This window comes from Stegastes partitus, unplaced genomic scaffold (genome assembly GCF_000690725.1).
Source record: "Stegastes partitus isolate 25-593 unplaced genomic scaffold, Stegastes_partitus-1.0.2 Scaffold20, whole genome shotgun sequence".
In the NCBI taxonomy this organism is placed as follows: Eukaryota; Metazoa; Chordata; class Actinopteri; family Pomacentridae; genus Stegastes; species Stegastes partitus.
Genome location: NW_007577751.1, coordinates 606707 through 631370, shown reverse-complemented (window position 1 = coordinate 631370; position 24664 = coordinate 606707). Strand labels below are relative to the sequence as shown.

The following is a 24664-nucleotide window of genomic DNA, read 5'->3' as shown; positions in this document are numbered from 1 at the left end:
CCGGTTCGCAGTTTGCATGTTCTCCCCATGCAGCGTGGGTTCTCTCCGGGTTCTCCGGCTTCCTCCCACAAGGTCCAAAAACACGTTGAGGTTAATTGGTGATTCTAAATTGTCCGTATCTGTGAATTGTCTGTGAATGTGAGTGTGCTTGGTTGTCTGTCTCTAAGTGTGGCCCTGCGATACACTGGCGACCTGTCCAGGGTGTCCCCTGCCTTCGCCCTAAGTCGGCTGGGATCGGCTCCAGCCCCCCCGTGACCCTGGTGAGGATTAAGCAGTATATAGATAATGGATGATATTTATTTGTGAAAACTAGGTGTTTATATCTACAGTATGTTGATGTCACTTTGTCCACTTTACTGGCCTGTTACTTTTAATGTGGTTTTACTTTATCACACGGATTGTCTTGGACCTGAATAACACCAAACTTAGATTACATTTCATCTGTTTATTTATTTACATTTGTTTATTTCTGTTTAATCTTGCTTACAGTTTCTTTATAGCAGGTGAAGTGAACAACACTGATTCTCTCTTTACAATGGCTCTTTTCAGGGGATATAGTATACAGTTCAGGAAAGGTTTGAGGAACTTGACAAAGAGTTCAAATAGTTGATTTGGCCCCTAAATTCCTCAGATCCAAGTCCAATTGAATGGCTTTAAGATGTGCTGGAAAAACAAGTCCCATCTATGGAGGTCCCACCTTGCAACACACAGGACTTAATCTGTTGCTAACATTGTGGTGACGGATACAATACAGGACATCTTCAGAGGCTCTTGTAGGCCTCGACATGTCAACTTCAAAGTGGTTCTCACTCTGTTTAAACATTCTTACTTATGTAAACCTTTTAAATCATACATTCAGTTTATTAAATTGAGACTACTGCAAGTGGTTCCGTACTAAGCTTGTGGTCTGAAGGTGACCAGCAGGGGCGCCTGTTTCCACACAACGGCCTGATCTTGGTTGCATTCATCCTCATATGGTTGCATTGTTTGACAAGAAAGTCTCCAGGCAGTCCTCAAAAAGCCAGCAGTGGGACTGCAGTGCTTCCAGATGTGGCCTGCCCGGATCTGTGGAACAACACGTGTCTGTGTGAACATGGACGGTGAACACCCCTCATCACACTCCTGCAACACACCACACATTGGGGCAACCGTTTGTCATTTTCTGCTGATGTGGTGCGATTGTGAAACAGCATGTGCGTTTCGTCCATGATGTCAGTGCGTGTGTTTTACAGCGGTTGAAAAGTAGAGTGTATGTTACATGTAGGCATGCATGGCGTATACGTGTGGTTCGATGGATGACTCATTATTGGCTGTAAGACATCTGTCCAGGGACGTACAAAAGCTGCGGCCAAGCAATGTGTGTGACGCCATGTGCTTTTACAGGCCTCTCAGCTACGCATGTACACAGCATGTCAGAGGCAGGAGGAGTGTCTCTTGTTTACCAGGTGCATCTGCACAAACCAAAATTAGAGCCTACTTAGCTACTTCAACACAAAGTCTGCATGAGTGAAACAGAAGCTGGTTTTGTTGTGAATTTGAGCTCAAAAATGTGCTTATATTCGATTGGAATCTAATGCTGAGCCAGTGTACTTTATTCATAGACAGGCCACTTGAAAATGGCTTATATTATCAGCTTGTCTAGGAGAGCATCACCTCAAACTTTCCTCATGACACCTACATTTCAGAAATAGTGCCATTGTCACACAAACTGCACCAATGTCTGTGAAAAAATACCAAACTACCTCAAACATAAAGCTTAGCCTGTTGCTATGCTTCACCCACTAACGTCTCATTATCTCATTCTGGTGCCTGCTACATATGTGTGCGTGCGCACACACACACACACACACACACACACACACACACACACACAGGGACAAGGGAGGAAACAGGGACTGTTGCTTTGGGGGAAATGGGTTAACAGGAGGCAGTTAGAAAAGGGGTGTGGAAAGAGCAGAGAGAGAGGGAGGCCGAAGGAGTGGGGCCATATAAAGAGAAACAGAACACAAGCCAGGCTTTATCCTTCTTGTCTGTCCTGCTCACTCAGACCTCACAGGAAACCTCCTACTCCCCCAACCTTCGCGCTCACCTTCATTTCCCACACTTTTTACTTTTACACACAGAGTCCCACCAGCTGAGTCTGACCAGAGAGGATGGCTGCATCCATGTGGGGAATGAATGGGCTCTGCAGAAGGATGGCTGGAGTTCTGGTGCTCTGCACTCTGTTACTTAGCTGTGAGTACTCTTCTAACTATTCATTCTAGTATGTCTTTTTTCAACTTTTATGATATCCTTTCTGTCTGTAAATAGTTCACCTATTCACACAATAGGTTTATTTGTGTGTGTATGAGTTGGATATTGAGTGTTTTTGCTGTTTTTCTTTTTGTTTTTGTCTCCAAGTCAATAACATTATACCATAAGGGGCGAGATCTAGTTTATGTCGTAGTAGCTTGCACACTACTTGGGGGATTTGCTTTGATGTGTTTTACCATGAGGTTGCACACACACATGCAAAGAGGCACCGCTAGCAGTGGGCTAGCTGCAGACACAAAGAGTCTGCTCAGGAGTGGAAAGTTGCAGTTGAGAATCATTATGCTTTATATCCCGCAGTGCATCCCAGTGCAGCTGTTTGAATGTTAACGGAATAAAACCACACACAGGCTCAACATATAAAGAAATGTATTTTTGTATAAATTCACTTGTTCCATAATGATGTTCTGTGTCTGACTTGTGTTTCCAATTAGTCATAAAAATATGTAATGCGTGTGTGTGTGTGTGTGTGTGTGTGTGTGAGAGAGAGAGAGAGAGAGAGAGAGAGAGAGAGAGCTGCATGTGTGCTACAAAGTGACCACATAACACATGTGAATTCAACACACATCAAAAATAGTGGCTTCAGCTGTGTTCCCTGCAGATTCTGCACACAGTGATGTGTGCCTGTGTGCCTGCGTGTTTGCAATTATGTGGATGTGTGTGGACTTACTGGGCAGTCCACTCCAAATCAGTCTGAGGCCTGATGCTAATTGTAGGGTGATGTATGGCTTGGATGGTGTTGCTGCCATGCTGGTTGTAAACCAGGACTAGTTGTAGTTCAGCCCAATGTAACGACTTCTGCAGAACCACGAGGAACCGTCTTTGGGTGCAGAGGCGGCAAGTGTTTTGGATGACCTTGGGCAGACTGAAACTATTCCACACTGATGGAAATAACTAAGGGTTTACTTTAAAAGGGGAAAAGATGAAGAAGGTGGCAGAACATGTTCATCGCTTGTATCATTAAAAAAAAAAAAAAAATGGCATACCACATACCATTTGCATCAGCAGCTTAACAGATGGTAATTAGATTTACATGGAAATCTAATTACTCTGGGCACTCCCTGTCAAATCCAGTCCAGTCACTTTCTATTTATGTAGCCCAATATCACTTATTACAAATATGTCCCAAGAGGCCTTATTATTCATAAAGTATGCAACTCCCTCTGTCATTCTACACTCAATTTAGCTAAAGAAAAACTACCCAAAGAGCTGTTTAGCCAGAAAAAAAAAAAAAAATAGAAGAAACCTCAGGAAGAGCTATAATCCTTCTTCCAGGAGAGACAGACATGCGATGGATGTGGTTTCACAAAACAAACCAAGACAACAAAAAAAAAAAAGCATGACAGTATAAACAATCAAGATGAGAAAAGCCTAAACAGACTGCAACAGACAGATATGAAGAATATGGATCTGGTAGAACATTAAACAACTTCCAAGAAGAGACAGAATATGGGTCGCATGACCAGAAAAGAAGTTAAAGCCACAATGCAGGGACACACTTTTAAAAGCACTAATGCTCTAGTATTTTTAGGAATAATAACTGAGAACTAATACAAGCTAATAATCAACAATATATTCTTTATTAGTCCTGTTGCTTGAAAAAACAGCTATTCCAAATGACTTTCATTGTCTATAATTAAACTGAAGTGAACACATGGATTTTTTTTTAGCCACTCTTAATTATGACAACAAGTATGACCATCTGGCCTACTAGACACAGTTTGTCTTTTAAATGTATATTTTATAGAGATGTAATATGTGTCTTGTGTGCAAGGTTCACAGCAGTGATCTTAGATGTTTTAAATAGGCGCCAACCACTTTCCTCTGTCTTCTGATTTCTCCTTCTGCTCACTTAAACAGCAGCCTTGCAATCACACAGACCTGATAGATTGGTGACATTTGTGTACGACTGTCAGTGCAGTGTGAGTTTGCAGAGGCGTGGTCACATATGGTTCAGAAAAAAACAAGAACTAAGGGAAAGCCTCTCACTTAAATGTATGCAGCGTATAACTGTATCTTCATCCTGCCTCCCCAGGCGTGTCACAAGAGACAATCTGTCGCCTCATTGATTTCTCCGACAATATAGTCCTCTGTGGTAGCAGTGATATATGTCGCTTCATGACGTCAATATTCATTCAAAGACACAGACAGTTTTAATGGTAATACTGGTTGTCTTGAGCTACATATAGAAGACTCTTTGTCTAGTCACTCGATCCACATATATATAGATTGTGCTCCATTGTGGGTCTCCTTTCTTGTTGTGTCTGGAGGTTTAATCAGTGCTGCGTCAGATTTAGTGGAAATCATACTGTGAGCCCAACAAAGGCAAAATGAGCGAGGCAAACGATCCCATGGTTGTTTTAAAATCACGCAAAGAGAAAACGTGACCATTAAACTCTCTTTTTTTTTGTCCTCTCTGATATCAGGGAACCATAGAAACCAGCAATCTCATTATGCAAAGGCCTTGGACTTACTATTCAATCTGCAATAGGCATAGTTATGAAGTCAGATATAGTATGCAATGCTACTTAGGGAGAAACAGAAGTCCCACAACTGGCAAAGTCAGTGACAATTTTGCATTCTGACATGCTCTAAAAAAACAGTTAGTATCAATCTTTCTGAGTTATGAAAACTTCTAGTAAAATTATATCCAACTAACACAGTACATTGAGCTAGGAGAATTAGCTTTTCAACTGTAATCAAGGGTGTTTTGAGTTAAGAGTCCTAACTGTCCAGGCACATTAAGTTAGACGAGGAGAACTGAAATCCTGAACTCTAGGTGAATAAAAATCAAATCATTAAGTGACTTCAGGTTGAATCTAGTTTTGCATCAAATAAAACAGAAATGTGTATTGAAATACATAAAATACTAAGTTGATGCAATCACCAGAATAACCCAAAATATGTTTGCAACTTAAAAGTGTTATCTGAATAGGAAAAACAGATGCAAAGCCAAATACAGCCATTGTGGGTATATGTCTCTTTATTGACTTTTTAGAGTGCATTTGGGGGGAATATAGATGACGATGTGAACAGATTTTAGTATGTCAAGGTCTTGGATATATTAGGTGGTAAGTGAACAGTTGGTTCTCGACTGTTGTGGGAGAAATGGGCAGGTGTGAAGACTTGAGCGACTTCCACAAGGGCCACATTGCTATGGCCAAACAGCTGGATCAGAGCATTCCCAATTCACTGGGGGCTCTGTTCGTAGTGGTGGGATGGGGGGGCTTGAAAGATCCGCTGACAACATTTTGATGCAAGACACCACAGGACATCCTCAGATGTCTTTTTTTCAAGTGCCTTGGTTGGTTGGAGTTGTTTTGGTGGTATAAAACAAGGCAGGGATGGTCATAATCCTTTGGCTTATAGGTAATGTACATATCATAAATTGTGGGGAAAAAAAAACAACAACAATTGAATCAAGCAGCTCTATTCGGAGCATTTGCAGCTGTTTTAGGTTTTTAGTTTGGAAACACTGATCTGGTAGTAGAAGGAGAGAGAAGAGTAAAAGGATGAGAGCCTTTGATGCACTTGATTAGTGAATGTATAAAACCATGTGTATCAGAGCGAACATGCCTGTCACATATAAGCAGGTCAATCATCCCGACTCCCCGGCAAACAGATCTAGTTTATACTCCCACTTCCCATGGCTGTCATTCAGTAGTTATGCAGGCGTGCAAGTATGTAGCGCTGAAATGGGCATGGACTACAATGTTGGATGATGTCATTCAACGCCTCTTGGAGTATGTTATAGGCTGTCTCTCTTTCTCCCTCTCTCTCTCTTCTCTCTCTCAAGATTTCGGGGGAAAACCCAAGCTTTAAATCTGCTGCAGAGAAGGGGAAAAACATCTTGTCTCGCTTATTTCAGCTTGTCATCTACAATGACTGTTTCTGTTGCGAAGTCGGGGCCTCGGGCAGAGCAGAATAACCTGACAATTGCTGCTAGAATATACCACATTAAAGCAAGATATTCTCTCATGGTTGGAGGACTCTAGATTTGCCATGCATATGTTTGTGTGTGAACAAACCACTAATGCTCAGTGCGTATCCTTTGTATCACGTACACTTCAGCGAACCCCCACTAATGCACGTAGTCGATAAAGGCTGATTGATTGCAAAACACCTGAAAACTCACAGACTGAGAAAATGTGAGAAAAGAGTAAACTAGACCACATTCTTCAGAGAGAGAGAAACAGAGAGAGAGAGAGAGAGAGAGAGAGAGAGAGAGAGAGTAAAAATCAGCACCCATATGCCCTTGCACACAAATCGTTAAAAGTTTGTTTCTCAGACATCAGCTTCGCCCTGCCAATATAAACATGTGCAGAATATTGCCACTCTCTTTCTCATGGCCTACAGCTATTGACCAGCATTCTTTCAGTCCCAAGTTGTGATGGTGAAGTTTGAGTCACGTCATCTGCTGGAGGGCGTGGGTCTTTTATATAAGCCTTGGCAGATAGTGGTCTTATGTCAGGCTAGGGTGTGTGTCCACTTGGGCCCGAAGTCATGGCTGAGGAGCCACGTGAGCTTGCAGAGTAATTAAACCTGGAGCCTGTGTTCTGTCAAACTGCCAATTCACTGCAGTGATTTCTGCATGTGAGAGCCAAGTCGGACTACAGCTGAAATCATTAAAATATTCTAACAAACGCTGCCTGTCATCAGCGTCCGATCTGTTACCTCATTTGCGCGGCCTCATCAGCACAACCACCAAAAAACAAAACAAGGGGAGTAACTTTTCTCTTTTTGAATTATCTTCATTTGAAGCCAACTCTGTTCCAAAGAAAACATATTAATGATTAGAAAACAAAACCATGGTCACCACTAAACTAAATGATCATCCAGGAAAAGGAGCTGACTTGGAGAAATGGATCGTCTAGCAACAATATTTACCTTGCGAAACAGTCTTAATGAAAAACAGAAGCAGTGCTAGCATTCAAATCTTCCTCTTCCAATTACTGCTGTTCTGGTGAGCTTATTGTTCCTTGTTCCCCTGGCACCCTGCTGCAATTTTACAGCTGTTGGGTTTTACCAGCATGAAGAAAGAAAAAAGCCCTCTCCTTCTGTTGCGCCTTCATTTTCAGCTCTGAAAAAATTTGGCGGTACAAGCCGAGAAAACTCCAGATATATTTTTTGCTTAGATCGAAATCGCGCTTGTGCTCAGCTATGTGAACAGCCCTGAGATTAATGTGAATTTCAAGAACTTGTGTCATCCCTGCTCTTAGAAAACTTGAGCAACAGCTCCGTGATTCTCCTCATACCGACTGATCCAAAGATACGATGATGTCATCCCAGTAGAAAGCAATAGGTGCAAAAAGCTTATAAATCTATGTTGGATAATCAGGTTTGGCTGTCCTTTAATAGGGGTATACTGTTTACCCAGAGGAGGGGAATAAAAGCCCTTAATGAGCCTTCACTGGGGCCTTTGACTGCCAGAATAATGGCTCCTGGTAATTAATGTTCAGTAGATGGCATGTTGTTGAAGGCATACTTCATTCACCCTAATTGAAAACACAAGATTGCGCCCTTTTGCTGTTCTTGAAGGTGAGTTTGGACAGCACATTATTTCCCACTGTATACATGCATATGTTGCAAGTTTAGCAATATCTGGAATGTTATCACATTATTGCCATTTTTTTTAAAAAATCTTCCTCCCCCAGTTTGGCTCCTTAGCCGCCATCATATCAGAGCCAGACTGTTTAGTTCTGTAGGTTTCAATATCTTTTTACAGCCTATTTCCACTCACAGTATCTTAAAACAGCAGCTGGAATCAGTCAGTGGACATCTGCCGATGCTGATTCTGACACAGAAAGGAGAGCAGCTAGTAGCCTCTTGAAGCAGCTGCTGTTTTCAGTTTCTAATCCACTAAGAAAATGGATGGACTGTTTTGGAAACACCGGTTTTGGGTTTCACTGCCTCACTGTTTTAATGAGCAAATTAGAGGCTGGATAAAAACAATGGTCAGTGGCTGCTATCAATCACAATTACGTTTTCGTTCTTTGTTTTCTTCCTCAAAGCTTGCCTCAGCCCCGTCGTATACATAAGCGAGACAAAAATTTAGGTTTGAATAAAAACGAAATCTCTCCGCCCACTTCAGTGCAGAGGACAGTCCCAGTGTTGTATCCCCACCAAAGTCAGTGTGGTTGTAATCCCACTCCAGGACTGTGTGCCTGGCGGTGCGCGTTATCTCTACTCCCCAGCATGTTTGCCTCTGGAGTTCGAAGAGGTCACTTCGTGCCACGTGCTGTGACAGCCACATCCTGTCATAGGATGTGCACGGAAAACATTCCAAACATGTTGTTAATTCTTTTTAATTTTTTTTACTGAAAACTATCTCATGTTTTGTTTAAAAACACCAGGGGCGTGGGCAGGGTGGAAAAAGTCAACTTTTGCCACCCGACAGTGCAGAAACAAAAATAGTTCTCACATTCAAGGGCTTGAGTGGTATATCCTGGGAATTTTTTATTTTTTTTTGGAGATTGTCACTGCAGCAAATAGTGGGAAAGTGGACTGTGGTGGTTTTATGGCTACATTTGGTGGTAAAACAGTGGTGCCTTTCTTTTTGTTTTTAATGCATCCCCAGAAGTTAAACTAGGCAATGTAATTTATGTTATACTATAGAACTTTACTCTTTACTAGAGGAAATATGTATGCAGGGATTATTGCTACTGTTACTGCCACTGTTCTACTGGCTGATCTTGTATTTGCCAAGTTCAAATCTTAAAGGAATTTACTAAACAATTAAGTGATAACAACAAGAATCATCATTTGACTAATAGACTGAGAATTCCAGACTAATTCTAATCTAATATCTCTTAATAGAGTGTAGGAGTAGGAAGGAGGGAAAGGAGACTTTGGGGTCTTCTGTGCACATCTGGTTAAGTAATGGAAACAGGGCGTGGCTCATTATGACATCCAAGGTGTTGTCTCTACAGTCTGGGTGGAGGTCAAGTCCCAAGATTTAGGGCTGAGGCTTTTCTCTTTTTGCATGATGTTACTGGTTTTACAGTACAGCACATATGCAGGGCGGGAAAGAGTTCCCTAAGGAGACTCACTGCAGCTGCACCGCTCATCCCCCCCTCTTCAGGCCTCCTCCCCAGTCTCCCCAGGGAGGAAGCAGGCCTCATCCTCAAATACCATAAGTGAAGAACTGCTGTCCCCTGCTCATACTCTCTGACTGCAGCCATTTAATCAGGTGTGACAGTGTTTGTTTTTACTACAATTTCCTCCTCCTCCTTCCCCACCCTAAATTCAAAAGCAGGAATAGCAATCACAATGGCAGCTACACTTGAGGAAAAGAATGTGAAAGGTTGTGAGAAATGAGTGAGACAGGGACATAATAAATGACTGAGTCTGGGACCAGATAGCACCGTTCAAAATATACCTACCTATGTATCTCAGGCGCACATTTACAAACATGCACACAATCTGTTTGACTGCAGCTGCTTGTGAAGTATAGCAATGGGCACCACAGACAGACAGAGGATTGTGTGTAGTTTAGAATCCATTCCTGTAGTCTGCTGATGACTCTGTTTTAGGTAAAGCTGGGTGCACTAATCATGATCAGAGTCCACTGGGGAAAAAAATGAAAAGAGGTGCTCAGAATGTGGTGCTAAAAATGCCATACTGAAAGGAAACAGGTTTTGTTGTTGTTGCTCTGACCATTGGTTCTATTTAGGGATGTCCAGACCAAGTTTTTTTTTTGTTTTGGTTTTTTGTTTTAAATTTCCCCTGATTCGAGTTGAGTCATTTATAGTTTAGCATTTGTATATAGTCGAGACCATTTTTCTTGATAGCACACACTTCGAGGATTGTAGATTAGCTGTAGTAACTGGTTCCACCACCAGATGGGGCTTCTTCCTGTTTGTTTCTGTAGCGACCAGATGTGGTGGACAGGTCCATGTTGGCAAGCAAAGAGCACTGTGGGGGTTTAACTAGTCAAGGGACACCATGACAAAGTCTTGTCCAGTGCTTCATGACCTCTGGCCAGCACACATATGTTAAATTAAGCCAGGTTCAACTAGGTTAGTGATTCTATATGCTACTGTTTAATTGTTTTTACTGTTCCTATTGTCCTTTTTAATTATTATTATTATTATTATTATTATTGTATTTTGCATTTTAGATGTTTTAAATGGTTTCATATTTGTGTTCAGCACTTTGTTACAACTTTTGTGGTGTTGAAGTGCTCCATAATAAAGTTGAGTTGAGTTGAGTAGTGTAACATGTAACAGCCACATTGGCGGCACCATCATGTGTCTGTGGCTCGAAACAGAATTGTCAGTACAGAAGAGCACTCAATTTGTAAAATTTTAGTTTAAAAATTGAATTGTTCAGCATCCCCATCAAGCCCATGGCTTGACGCACTCTGGTAATGACCTGGTATGTAAGCAGATTATCGATCAGTTGAAAGGTTGACTTTCACCAAAAAGGGAACAACCACAGCAGAGTTCACATAAGCACTGCTAAGAACTGCTAGAAATGGATCCAACTGTCTAAGAACCACAAGCAACCAGACAGTCAGAATAATGTAAGAAGTTGTAATCTGTTGTTACTGATAGAGACGCAGCAGTACTTAATGCTGAGGTTAGATCTGACATGTGCATTAGAAAATTAACCTACAAGAATTAACAAAATTTATAAATGAATGCAACTCCAAATTGGTAAAATGTATGTTCATCTTGTCTTCCTGTGGCAATATCAGTATTTTAAACTGATGACTGTAATCGCTCTAGAGGAAGATTTGCATTCTACATCCTTCAGCTGCATGTTTTTAGTGCTGCATTCATGGAATTATGTTGCTGCCTCTGTTGGTACATAAGGAGGAGGTGAAAAGCTTTTCCCCAGTGAGGAGGAGGGGTTGAATGAACGTTGTCTAGAAGAAAACAGAACCAAATGTAAGAACATAGGATCTGGCTTTCATGACAGCTTCAGCATGTAATTTGATGGTAAAACACGGCCTCCTACATCCACCTTATCATCTCTCCTCCCTGCTCCCCCTTGAGTCTCTGTGCCTTCGAAATATATGATCTGACAAAGAGCTAATCCCAAAGTAGTGAATGATGACGTGCAATACAGGGCTGTCAACCCAGTATTGACCTTTCTAACCATAATCTCTTTCTTTATATTATCCTTTAGAGTCAGTTGTGGAATTCTTGACAATCTCCCAAGGGATGAGGACTGCTTTATTTTTAGATCTGATGTCCAATATGTTTACAGCCTAACTGATTTTAGGGGTTGCTTACATGCCCCTAGTCTTTTTTTAAGTAGAGACCAGCAACTCAGTCACTGCAGCATGTCAACAATAACTCACGCTGTCCTGTAAATCTTCCTAAACAGAACGAAGCACTTGCCAGGAGCTGCTAAATATGTCAGCGGGCACGATGCTGTAAGACGCTTGAAGCATCTGCCAAATCGCATTTGTCATTTGCCAATGAAGTTTATGTCTTTGTCCTGCCTTATAATTGCTGTTGATCTGTCCAGCCACAGGCACAAAAAATACAGTCTTTGAAATGTCAATCAACCCTCCTGGGCTCATACTGTATCCTCTCTTTAACCTGTGATTTAGTTCTTTACATCTGGCATGACTACATACCCTCGTCAAATACTGGAACACCCAGGCTAAAAAGCTTTAAGCAGGACAGACAGGCCAGGAAATCCACTTGATGTAGCTCAGCGGTGAAATGAGTAGCAAAGAGCAAGATTTACTTGAACCCAGAGGTTACATAATCTGCCACCTTGGCCTTGTGCTCTATGAACCCTTCTGAAACTCTCTGGAGAAAGACCAAGGTTGTGTTTACGAAGCAGAAGTGTTATGTATGTTTCTCTGTGTTTGTGTTAAGACTGGAGGTCCTAAGGCTCAGTGTTGATGCTGGAGGGGGGCCTGGCTGGAAATACAGTGAGATTTTTCACACAGCTGTCTGAAGTGTCTGTGTCCACAGTGGAGGAGTGCTACTGTGTATAAGCATATTGCATCAAGTTTCAGCATGAAAACAATAATGCAGTGCCTGCTTTTTTTTTCTTTTCTTCAGGAAACACTGTTTTGGGGGTGGTGGAAAAAACTTTAAATTATAAATAATACTTGTTTTTTTCTTAGTCAACACCTGCAACTTAGCTGCTGAGACAATATAGTGCCTGAAAAACACTGCAGACTATTTGTCCTAAGAAAACATTTATGAGGCATAAACTGAGGTATTGAAGTTAATTCATTGGTGTGGCTAAACATGTTTGTCCCACATTATTGCACTATTAAACAAAGCAGCTCAGCCCGCAATTAGTTGAAGGCTCTGATGGCACAGTTAAACATTAGGATTTCTGCCCACTCCTACCAGTTAAAATGCAGCATCCGACCAGCTTTGGACAACGTTCAGCCAGTTGACGCCATGTTTGAGATAAAAAACACTGCAGGAGAGAACCTTATGTTGCAGAGCCTCAGCTACAGTGCCGTGTGCAGCGCGGTGGCCTCTTGCCAGCTGAGGAAAAATGGTGTAACACTACCTGTTGTTTGGGATGATAACATTCCAAAATGAGCTTGGCACTTATTCCAGAGTAGGTTATAGTCAGCCGTGTTTATAGGATTTCAAACACACACTAAACATCAAAATTCCCCCAATTTATCTGAATGTATCTGGTGATTGCCTAAATAATAGTAGCGGTACACCAAACGCATTTTTCCTCTGATTGCAGCATAGTTTTGGTTAGATGTTAAACTGTTTACACACAACACTGGGTTTCTCCCTTGTGGAGGGGAGTGTTTAGTAGCGATGGTGCAGAGTGAATTAGATTACAGTGCTATCAAAGGCAGCCTGATATTGATGCTGCTTCAGTTTCCCTTCCCGGCTTTGGCAAAGTAGGCGATGGCTTAAGTTCTATTAGAAAGAGTTGTGCATCTCTGTGTGTAGCTTAAATACAACAGCACAAGTTAAAGTGCTGGCACAAGTCAAATTACGTTATCCATTTGGTCAGATCAACAGAGTTCAGGGAGTTTGCCATCTATGTGTAGACATAAATCAATGTATTGTTTAGGTTCATTTTTAGTGATATGAATATAGTGATATGAATTGGAGCCTAGATTTCAAAAGGCAGCTGAACCAGGCATCCATCCATTTATCCATTTATCTCGCATGAACTAGGGAAATGCTTTCTTTTTTAACCTTCCTGTGTCAGAGATGTCTTTGCCCCACCTGACTTAATCCTAAGATTATCACCATAACAGAATTGCTCCCAGAAGACTGATGTGTGGTCAGGAGGTCACGACCTTTTAACTGAGCTGTTCATTTGCATAGGCTGCAGACAGTGAGAATTAGCCCATATGTGACTACTAATTAGTAAGGGCCTTTGAGAACACATGCCAAATTAGTTTGGCATCTTTGGGTTGGGCATGAGATTCGAATCACCAGGACAAGCTGTTCAAACTTACCTGCTGCTCTGACCTCATTCCCACGAGTAGTTCACAGAGCATGTGTTTTAAATTTCCTTTTATGTTACCGCACATCTTTACAAAAGAACAGTGGCGTAAATGTGATTTAATGATAATTTAGAGCACTAGTAGTCATTTTAAGATATTTAACCTTTATGTTCCATTATGTGCGTTTACTACAACAAGAGGTTGTTAAGATTGTGAGGTGCTCCACCTCTGAGGTAGGCCTACATTCACTGAGACGTAGCAAACTGGGAGAAAAAAGAAAAAACACCCCTTATTCCATTGTATTCCTTGCCTCCTAAAACCTTGTAGTCATCAGATCGATTAACCTAAAATTGCTGCTTTTGTTGTAATACATGTTTTTCCCCCCCTGCGATTCAGGATAGCAGTGTATAGCTCCTATAAATTTAGCTGAGTTTAATTTGCTATTAACTAATACTATGTGTAAATATTGGATTTTTTTTATGCTACTGCCAGTAGTAGCACATTTGCAACTATTCTGCCATAGTTTTTTTGACACGTCAGCAGAACCGAGTTCTTTTAACCGAGTGGGACATATAGTGTCAAAAAATCTGCATGGGAAGGATGAAGGCGGAAAAAGCTACACCATAAGATAAAAACAACATGTATGTGCCAGTGTACTAAAACGGGCATTGGCACAACCTAGACATCTGTGATATGCAATGAATAAAGTAGCATCCACAAACATCATTATAACTCCAGCGCTTGCCAAGCAATCATCACATCTGAGGTTTGAATCAAATGGGGGGGAAAAAATAGGCTAAAATGGGGGCAGTTAACAAACTTTAACCTCAGACAGTTACTACATCAGCAGACACTTTAATTTATTCAAGCTTTAAAGAGCACTGATTTGCCAAATAAAAGTGTTTAACCTGCCCATTCTTTCTCTCTTCTTTTTCTTTGTTTTGCAGGTGAGGTGATGTGTCAAGATGATGCACCAACAGATGCACCAGCTGGAGATGCCAGTGGTAGTAAGTGATTTAACAACTGTAGAATATCAATGAAAACATCCACCCTGTTTTGGTCGGATTCTTAAGAGGCCATTTCAAAGTTTAGATTTGAACTTGCGTGAATTTATACGGGGGCTGCAAGGTGACTTGGTGGTTAGCATCATCGCCTTGCAGCTAGAAGATCCCCAGTTTGCATCCCGGTTAGGATGCCCGGGATCTTTCTGCGTTTGCATGTTCTCCCTGTGTAGCGTGGGTTTTCTCCGGATTCTCCGGCTTCCTCCCACAGTCCAAAAACATGTTGAGGTTAATTGGTGATCCTAAATTGTTCGTGTGAATGTGAGCATGCTTGGTTGTCTGTTTCTAAGTGTAGCCCTGTGATAGACTGGATAGACTTTGCCGAGTCAGCTGGGATAGGCTCCCCCCGTGACCCCAGTGAGGATTAAGGGGTGTATAAATGATGGATGGATGAATTTATATGAACGGAGGATATCGTGCCATAGTGACATGACAAATGACAGAGTGCTGTCCCTGGATTGTGTTCTTAGCGACAGTTGCTGCAGACGCCGGTGACGCTTCAGGTGCCACTGCTGCTCCAGATGCAGGTGCCACTCCCACTGCTGCTGCTGGAGGAGACTCTGATGCTTCTGCTGCTCCTGGAGATAGCTTATCCTTAACAACCAACACAAACTTGGCCCTGAATCCCGACAGCCAGGATGGAGGCACCTCGGTGATCACTGCTGCTCCTGACCAAGTCAATCCTGTCGTCACAGATAACTCTGCTGTTGTTAGAACTGTTGTGGTAAGCTTCTCTTTTTCAACTTTTCAGCTTGCACTGCTTCCATCAGCAACAAGTCACACAACACAAATAAGACTCAACATGTTATGCTGTATGACATCTTAACCAGTGTTTCTGCACAAGATATCACTTTTCCTTTGAGTTGAGATGTGTTTAGGTTGGTGAGTCAAGCTGTAGTCATATGCAATATGTGTAAAGGGTGTTGTTTTGATCTGGTTTACTGTCTCCATAGCCTGATGTGAATTGTGTTGGGGAGGAGCTCAGCCCAGAAAGTATTGCTATCAAGGCTGAAGTAGCAACAACTGACTGTGTGAGTACAAATTTGTCTATCCTTTGCAATTTAAGTACAAAAGCAGAACACACTCATAAAATATCAATCCATTTACACCAATTGTGCATCCATATTCATATCATTTTGCTTGGAACAAAAGGCCTCCCTTGCTCCCTGCACAACTATCAGCAGTATCAAGCTACCAACAGCTGAATTTTTGTCATGCAACATTTAAGACCACAGTGAAATGAGAGGAGAGAGTTGATCCCAGTTACCTTCTAGTGACACGTTCCGTTTACCAAGACCTTTACGTGGCCTCCCGCACCTCATGCCCAGAGGAAGTGGCTTACTCCACTTTGAGGAAGTAGATGAATGCGTTTTAAAGAGCTACAGTTGGAAATATGGGCCTGATAAAGGCAGATCTCTTCTCAGACATTCCTCAGCCGTTGTAAATCTTGAGACTGTGGCAGGAGACAAATGAAGAGGCGGGCTAATGTTTCCTCTTTTGCTCTGGGGTTCTTCAGACAAACGGGTGTAGCTTCGATTTCTAGGTTTTTTGATATGGCAGATTGCCTTTAATACACATAGAGGTAGTTTTTTTATTTTTATTTTTGTCACAACAGAAATGGGAGAGCCCTCTCTGTCCAACCTTAAAACTGTAGACAATGTCATATTTGGAGCATTCTTACTACTTTAATTATAGTGTTCCTTACTGTGTTAAATTGTAATTGTATGTGCTGTTGCTGATGCAGCACAACAAACATGTCATGTTCAAATAGAATTCATTGTTACATTGCACATACAATATGTCAGCCCAGGTGCACAGAGCTGAAGCATCAATTCAGATCCCAGTTTCATACTTTAGTTATATGGGTCATGACTGTAACATCCACAGAGCCAGGACCATCTGCAGAAGTCATTCGTCCAACTCAACCTGAAACTAAACATTGAATGCAGTGCCAAAAGCCTTAGCCAGCTGATGATTTGCTCAAAAATGCACGTAGCAGAAAACAAAGCAAAAAAGTTTTTTTCTCTTCAAGCAAGAGTAAAGGATTAACATGAAAAGCCTCAAACAGTGTGTATCAGCAGAACTAAATTGAAAACATAATGTAACATACAATGCGTACCAACTGTAATTCATTGAAACTCTTGCCATGGGTGCCGAAAGCCATGTAAGGTCAAGAAAAGCAGGGTATGAGACAATCCAGGATGTGATCGGTCATAAGTGACAGATGGAGAACAGACCAAGTTCCATGGATTGATTCTGCTGTTTGCGTTCAGCCCTCCTGAGTTTCTTTCTCAATGCCGGAAAGATCTGAGCGTTACAGCAGAGTCCAGCTGTGGGCCCACTCCCAACTAACTGAGGATTCAGAGTTTGCTCATAGTGGTCTTTCGGGAATACTGAGAGCTGTCTGGATCGCATTACAGAAGAGTAAAGAGCATTCCCAAGTTGCGGAGCCTAAAGTTGTGCAATGAGGTGATATCATAATTCGGGGGTTAAGGTGGGAAAAAAAAAGGTGTGGCTCGCAAGTTTTCCATTCAACTGAATTTAGTCTTTAAGCCACACAAATGTATTTACTTTATAAAATTCAGAAGCACACATTACATTGTTGACCCAGTGTTTATGTACGAAGCTAGACACCGAAAATGTGAAGGTTGCTAAGCCTTTTTTCAAATTCTGACTTTATGGATCTTGTTAGCATAGTGAAAAAATAACTGTTTCTTTATTGTATTGTAATATGCACTTCACATAATAGCCCCTCTGAGTTTATTGAAGCAGCTATTGTGAACAAGCACAAGCATGTATTGTGCATTGCCCTGTTAAATTGTTAAATTCTTTCTTATAGGAGGCAACGAAACTCATTATTCAGGAAAACCCTGCAGCCTGGTGCGACAAGGAAAACTGTAAACTTGAAATCTTCCAAGAGGGCAACAAAGTGTCAGTGGCCAGCAATGATGGTGGGTATTGATGACATTCATTATATAGTATGATGCACATGTACAGTGTCATTTTTTGCAGCCTTTAGGCTTATCATGTATTGCACAATGCATATAGAGTTGATTTATTTGGTTAGTGGTTAGAGAGATCAAGGGCTGTTGCTTCACAGCATGCTTTTATCTAATGGATCAATCAGGGGAAAAAGATACACATATAACTCCATAAATGGTGTTTGGTCTCTCATGAACTACTACTGATTCTTAATTGTATTGCATCTACAGCTAAGGCGAGCACCTTGGCTGAAGCCCTCCAGAGTAAAACTTTGAAAGACAAGGTAAGAGATGTTACCAGCTTGAATCTGACGATCACCATGACACCCATGCTGTCCCTATGATGTGTTCCAAACCATGTTATATGCAAATACATTACAGTGTTCTGTATATACTGTACACTTTCACTATAATGCTGTTTTAGCAGTAACTTGTCTGTGCACATGTTTTGTCCTTCATTTTTTCCCTCTTCTGTACTATATGTATCATCTTACCCTGGGTTGCTGCTGTTATTCTCCTGTGTTTCCTAACTCAAGATAGCACATTCCCCTGAACCTAACTAGGCAGTGAATGACTGTTTCTGCATATGTCTCAGTTTTCTTTCTACTTTAATTAACCAGACGATGATGTGCTTGTCCGGTTTCGACCTCTTTTGACCACAACCTTATCTGCTAACTTCTCTGTAGCTTGGTTTGACAAAGGCTGAGGTCCCGTCATCATCAAATTACTCGGTATTTGTGGGAATTCTGATCACTGGTCTGCTTGCTGCCCTTGCCCTCACCGTGGGTTACTTCAAATGCCAACGTAGACCTGACCCCAAGGGAGCGAAGCTGGTACGCATATTTTCACATTTTCTACTAAGAATGAATGCACAAAGGACACCATGTCGCCGCCCGTGTTGACCTAATCTGTATGACCTCGCTGGCACAGGAGCATCACATCACTCCATACACAGCCAATAAGTCATTTCAGTTAGTTGTTCATGTGAGATTTTTCTGTTACTTAGTTATTTGAGCTGATCTGAATCCCTTTCTGTAATACCTATAGGTGTGTTCTATCATAAATATCTTATTTTTCACTATGTGTTTGCGGGTGTCTGCATTCACAGCGCTCATTATGGGTTTCGCTAACAGTGTGAATAGATTTTTCTGGGCACGGTTCATGCTGCACAACATCTGAAATCAAAACAGCTCTATTTCTTTTTGAATCAATGTCTGCCAGCGTTTTAATTAGGGAATGTTGCTGGCCAGCCATCAGAGAGAACGCACCGAGAAAGAGAGAGTGTGCGTTACTCAGAGACCCACGCCCTGCTCTCTGCTGCTTTATTCATGTGCAGAGCTAACTGTTTCATCCACTAGCCAGACACAGCTGTGTCTCTGTACCGCGCACAATATCACATGATGAGGACCACATTAGAGGGTGTGTTTCTGTGTGTTTATAAGTATTAGCTAAACGGCAAGGGGGTTAGTTGATCTATCTGCATGCATGTGTCGTTATATGCATAGCTGTGTCTGATTATGAAATGTTCATTTCAACCTTGACAAGATATGCAATCTTCGTACATATGGTACTTTTTGATATCCAGAGTCAAAGCATGAAGAAAAAATAGTGTTGGCATTCGTACACTTTAAGCTTTTTTTTTTTTTACAATGATACAAAATAAAGGTTTCCTCTGATGCAACAAGCATCCTGATGCCTAGTTGAAATTTGCTATCTCGCCTTGTATAGTGATCTATCCGTTTGTGCTGTACTTGCAGGCAGAGGAGGCCTATCCAGCGGATCAGGAGAATCAGGGGAACACTCTTGTGTCTGTGGCCCCTCTCAATCCCCCTCCTGAAACCCAGGAGAAACCCAGCGTAAATGGAGAGTCCCCCGAGGCCGCAAAGACCCAGCCTCCTCCCCCTACCAACGGCCACTCGACTGCCAAGACGGCCGACACTGAGCTGTGAAATAGTCCAAAAATAATTGCAGCCCAGGAACTACCCCCACAACGCACTCATCCATACTCCCACACACACGTCTATGCAAACACACCTCCTTTTCTGAATCCACTCCTACCCAACCACACAAGAGGCCACAGTAAAGTGGACGTTAGGGACTAGATCAAGCTCCCACATCACCACTCCTGTTGCTTCAGTGTTCTTGCCTCCTCCTTTGGCTATGTGCCTCAACAAACATCAGGAAAACTAGTCTGATGACGACAATAAAGGCAGAGATGAATGATGTCGGTGATGACGAAGGCTCAGTCCCTGGGTTGTTGACGGCAGTCAGGCTGGAGACAAGAGACAGGAGGAGGGCCGATCTGGGTGCAAAGAGAGTGAATTCTAGCATTAATCAGCACTGGCTCCCATGATCACTGCTGCCTCTGGATTCACAGCACTGAGCTGTCAAGCCCAACAGGTCATCTGGTTTAAAGCTCCAACCAAATCTTCTAGTAGTGAAGCACATGAATAAAATTGTTGCTTAGTTTAATGTAAAGCCATGACAGACAGATAGGAAATAAATCACACTGCCTTGGAATCTGTTTACAAACTTCTCGGAGAGAAAATACATCAGGCTCTTATCTTGTGCGTCTGATTGAGTTATCGATCGTGTAAGTGTGCGAATATGTGTGCGTGAGTGTGCTGCTATGAAATCCTGCATGTGTGTGTTAACATATACTTGCATCTGTACTGTGCATGGACTGTATATATACATGCAACTAAGCTTCTCTTGCTTACTGTACTGTATGTGTGCTCGATGATGAGTGAGAGATTTTGATTAACTGTGTGACTGAATGAAGAGTCTGAATGTGCATGTGACATTAGCCTTGTAAAATGTACAATTTTGTAAAATGAGTTGACAAAGCGATGGCTTGCTGAGTTGCAGTCGGTCCCCATGCAGAGGCAGAGGGAGTTTTCTTGAAGAGAGGTAATCACAAGGAATTCTTTTACCACAACAAACTGTAGTGTGATTAACCACAAAGCCAACAGGCCTCTTTACTGACTGTTTGACCAACAGACTCACGAAGGCTTCGGGCCTCTTGCTGTCACCTCTGTCCATCCATTTGTCAGTGTTATTCTTATTTCAATATAGTGTATATGCTCATCTTGTTTTTATCCTGTGTATCCTCACTCACTATGTTCATTCTACGTGCCAAAGATTTTCATTTCATAGCTCATGTTGTACTTAAATATATACTTTGTGGCACCTTCACAATATTTGATCTTGGCTATATAACATAAAGAAGTATATTCAAGGGCTGCGGCTGTTAGAAGGAAGCATCTAATGGCTCAAATCTGTGACTTTTTTTTGTCCTGTAAATACGAGACGTCAGTTCTTACTGACATACCCGAGGTTAAACACAAAAGGAATCTGCAATAGATAACTAGAGCAGGAAAAAAAAAGTGCTCTGTTATACAAATGGGATGTCTTGCATTGATTTCTCCTTTTGATCCATCTTGTATCTTTTCATTGCTAACATTCCAATGTGACTGTTTAATTTTACTAGCACTCTGTATTTGAAATTGGATTGAAGATGAAAAAAATAAAAAGTGAAAAATAAATGATTTTCTGTGACTTTTCATTTTTTTCAGCTTCACTTTATATTAACAAAATCAAAAACAAAAAAACAAAAAACATGAGAGTGAGTGGGAAGAGCACAGGGGGTTTTTAACCACGGGATGGATGTGCATGTGCGCACGTACTTACATTTGTGCACGCAGATGCATACATCTGTGCTGTAACACACATGGAATTTAAATCCCATATAGCCCATAAGGTCACACAGCTGGTTTACATAAGCAGTAGTAATGACATCACTTCACACTGTTTTGTCTTCAGCAGCTTTGGGTGGAGCAGCGAAAACATCACCCAGCTGTCTTTTGTAAATGGCTCAGGACATGTTCATGAGTCAAAAAGTCTGTCCAAAGTCAACTCTATCCATCATCATGTTCACACACGTATATTTATGTGTTTATGATATATTATTCCACTCATGTCCTCTATATCCCTTTCTACCGCATATGACAGTGTGACATGATCATTTCCCATCCATTCACGCCCTGCTTTCATCACAAGACCAGGCCCCATGTGAGTTCCTACCCTGCCCTGTCCCTCTCCACACCCTACAAGGGAAATATTTCCTCAAGGTCATGTAGCAGTGCTGTGAACATTCCTGTTGTCACAATAAGGCACAATGTGAAACCGGCACAAGAAGCACATACCATAGACATAAATATATTGGGTTAAATGTGGTCATCCACAATCTGAGACTGGTCAACTGCTGCACAGCGCAATTTTAAAAGGTGTAAATCCCAGCTGACGTGAACATTGCTGTATACACTAAGATGTGCATCCATGTTATTTGCAACCTATTTGACCTGCTGAGATCATCGCATTTTACACACAGTATCTAGTTTAAAGGAACCAACAGACTCCACCTAAAATCTATTTCTTTAATCGTATCTAGCCATGCAGATAGTATTTGGCAAGGTTTTGAGATATGCACCTCTGTTATTCTGCCAATGCCCCAGTACAGTAAACATGAATGTAATTTAATTTGTCCTGCTTGCAGTGCTGAAAGAAAAACAACAACAACAACGTCTCTTTGTATATTCACAACGAGGTCTCAGGGTAATCCAGAGAACTTGTTGTGAACATTTTCCATTTGAACTACTGTCTGTGGAAAGTAATGCAGACGTTGCTCCTAGAAAGACATGAATTTTTTAAATGCAAAATTGTTTGAACAACACAAATTCATTCCATTCTACTTCACTGGATTGAGGTTTGCGGCAGAAGAGTCAGAGACAGATGTGTAGAAACCTGGAAAAATAAAAGAAGCAGCGCCGTCAGAACGAGCAGATACAACCAGTGATAAGTGAAGAAAAATGCTTTATTTGCAGTTTGCTTGAACCAAGTCTTTACATTTTACACCCATCGGTCCCTGTACCCCTTCAGTATATCCCTCCAGGTCTTCTTTTGCACAGCTTTTCTTCAATGTCACATAAGTCCCCAAGCTCTAGCCTGCTCCCCTCCCATCCTTCATCCCATCCAGACCTTAGCTCCCCCACCCCTCTACTCCTCCATCTAGCCAAGAGTAGTGTATGTGCAGTGGAATCTGGGATTATGAACAAAACTCAGCTGGTTGTTTTTATTGTGGGGAGGCTCCCCCCTCAGCGTAGTCGCAGCTGCCAAATACGTCATGTTTTCCCTCTCCGCGCCAAAGCACACCCCTTCTAAACTCATTGATGGTAAGATAATATTGGGCGGAATGGGAGGGTGGGAGGTAAAAGAGAGCACACAAGAGACCAAGCGTGACCCCGAGGTCAAAAGGTGTGGTCTGCAGATCGAGCATGTAATGAGAATTAAAGACTGATTAACGTTCGGGTTCATGGGGAGGTTGCAGGCATCCATTAGGCCTTTGATTCTGCAGAATAAATGATTTCAACATGGAAACATGCACATTGCACATGACTGTCAGTCATCTTAAGTTTCGAATTCTAGGAGAAAATACTATAAGGAATGTCTGCAGCTTGCTTCATCTCTGGAATATCATGTGTGCTGTTTATACTGACAGAAGAGCTGCGCATAAAATGGGAGCTCTCTAAGGCTTTGCCAATAATAGCACAACCTCTGTTAGCAGGTTTTTCTACTGTATAAATGCATTTAATTAGGTGATCACCATTATGGGTAGACACAAGACATTATTCCACATATTAGGAAATCCTGGCATTCTGCTTTCTTTTTCTCTGCTTATTACATTTTTGAAAAGCTTGCAAGAGGTGAAACAACTGGTCATTTAAATCAGTGAGGAAGGTTTTTTTTTAAATGGCACAAAATTGCAGTAACGTGATTTTGGCCACTTGAGGGCAACAGACACAAGCCACAATCACAGGTGTTATCTTTTCTAATCATTGGCAAGAAATAAGGGAAATGGAGCAAGATTAGCATCCATTCAAGTGTATGGTCAGTGGGGGGGAATCTAAATTCTACACTGCCTCCTCTTTCAGCTCTTCACTTACTCCTGAGGGGAAACATCCAGCTTCCTGCAGAGGCCACAACCGGCTTCTGTAAAAGATATCCCAATTAGCCGCTTCGTCTGGAAAACCCAGGTCATTTATAAAAAAATTCTGTGAAGGTGTTTCCAGCGCGCCCGAGTTCAGAGCCAAAACAATGATGGCCGCTCGTAAGCAACTCGGACGCAACTTCGTGAACGGTTAGACAAAAATAAATAAATAAATACATAAAACGTTTTACCATGCTGAGAACGGGATGTTTCTTCACCCGGGTGGTTTGGAGGATTCAGGAAATGTCGTCACTACAGCGGTAAGTGCGTTTAAACAGCGAAATGTCGCAAACATGGTGGGGTAGTTTTAGGAAACATGGTTAGCTTAAATGTTAGCTTGTAGCCTACTTCAGAAGGTAGCACTGGGATGGGCTGCTAAGTGCGCACTTGTGTTTAAACTTTGCCATTTGGTGCAGGTCTAGCTGGGTTTATTTTTTTGTATTTTTTGTATTTTTTTTTTAACTTAAACTGTCGCCTGCTGTTGATGGAAATGGCATTAATTCAAGTAGTGGTTGTGCACTGCACCAGAAAGGGTCAGACAACCTTTATACAACCAAAACAAGGCTGAAAACACTAAAACGCTTCTCCAGCTAAAGGGAACTGCACATGATGGTGTAACTGGTACAGTATTTACACAAAACGGTTGTTGTAGCCACATGTATATAAATATCAGGAAGTTGGTTGTCTGATAATAAAAAGTATCACATAAGCTAAACCCAAATATAAACACAGCATGGAAGTGGTCTCATTTTCTGATTTAGAGAAAACATTAAACATCTATTGTTGTGGTTGGAGAAGGTTTTAGTCTAGCCAGTTGTGCGCTACAAGGTTTAAAGCTGTTCATTTGGTGACAAATTTCTCGATC

The 24664-nt window shown here is 41.7% G+C and overlaps 1 protein-coding gene across 1 annotated transcript; it reads left to right on the top strand.

The window, feature by feature from the left end:
• The first annotated feature begins 1994 nt into the window (after window positions 1–1994).
• Window positions 1995–21301, top strand: cd34 (CD34 molecule). The gene is made up of 8 exons (XM_008293388.1): window positions 1995–2235; window positions 14659–14718; window positions 15243–15496; window positions 15726–15803; window positions 17612–17723; window positions 17985–18037; window positions 18440–18586; window positions 19511–21301. Exons 1-8 carry the CDS (start codon window positions 2154–2156, stop codon window positions 19700–19702), a joined length of 978 nt encoding a protein of 325 aa, XP_008291610.1. The 5' UTR covers window positions 1995–2153; the 3' UTR covers window positions 19703–21301.
• The last annotated feature ends 3363 nt before the right edge of the window (window positions 21302–24664 follow it).

What these genes read in the sequence shown, in the direction of transcription:
- cd34 (XM_008293388.1), top strand. Translation starts at nt 2,154, where the DNA reads ATGGCTGCATCCATGTGGGGAATGAATGGGCTCTGCAGAAGGATGGCT. An exon ending in CTGTTGTTAGAACTGTTGTG is followed by an intron (nt 15,497 to 15,725) that starts GTAAGCTTCTCT and finishes CTGTCTCCATAG; the next exon opens with CCTGATGTGAATTGTGTTGG. An exon ending in ACCCCAAGGGAGCGAAGCTG is followed by an intron (nt 18,587 to 19,510) that starts GTACGCATATTT and finishes CTGTACTTGCAG; the next exon opens with GCAGAGGAGGCCTATCCAGC.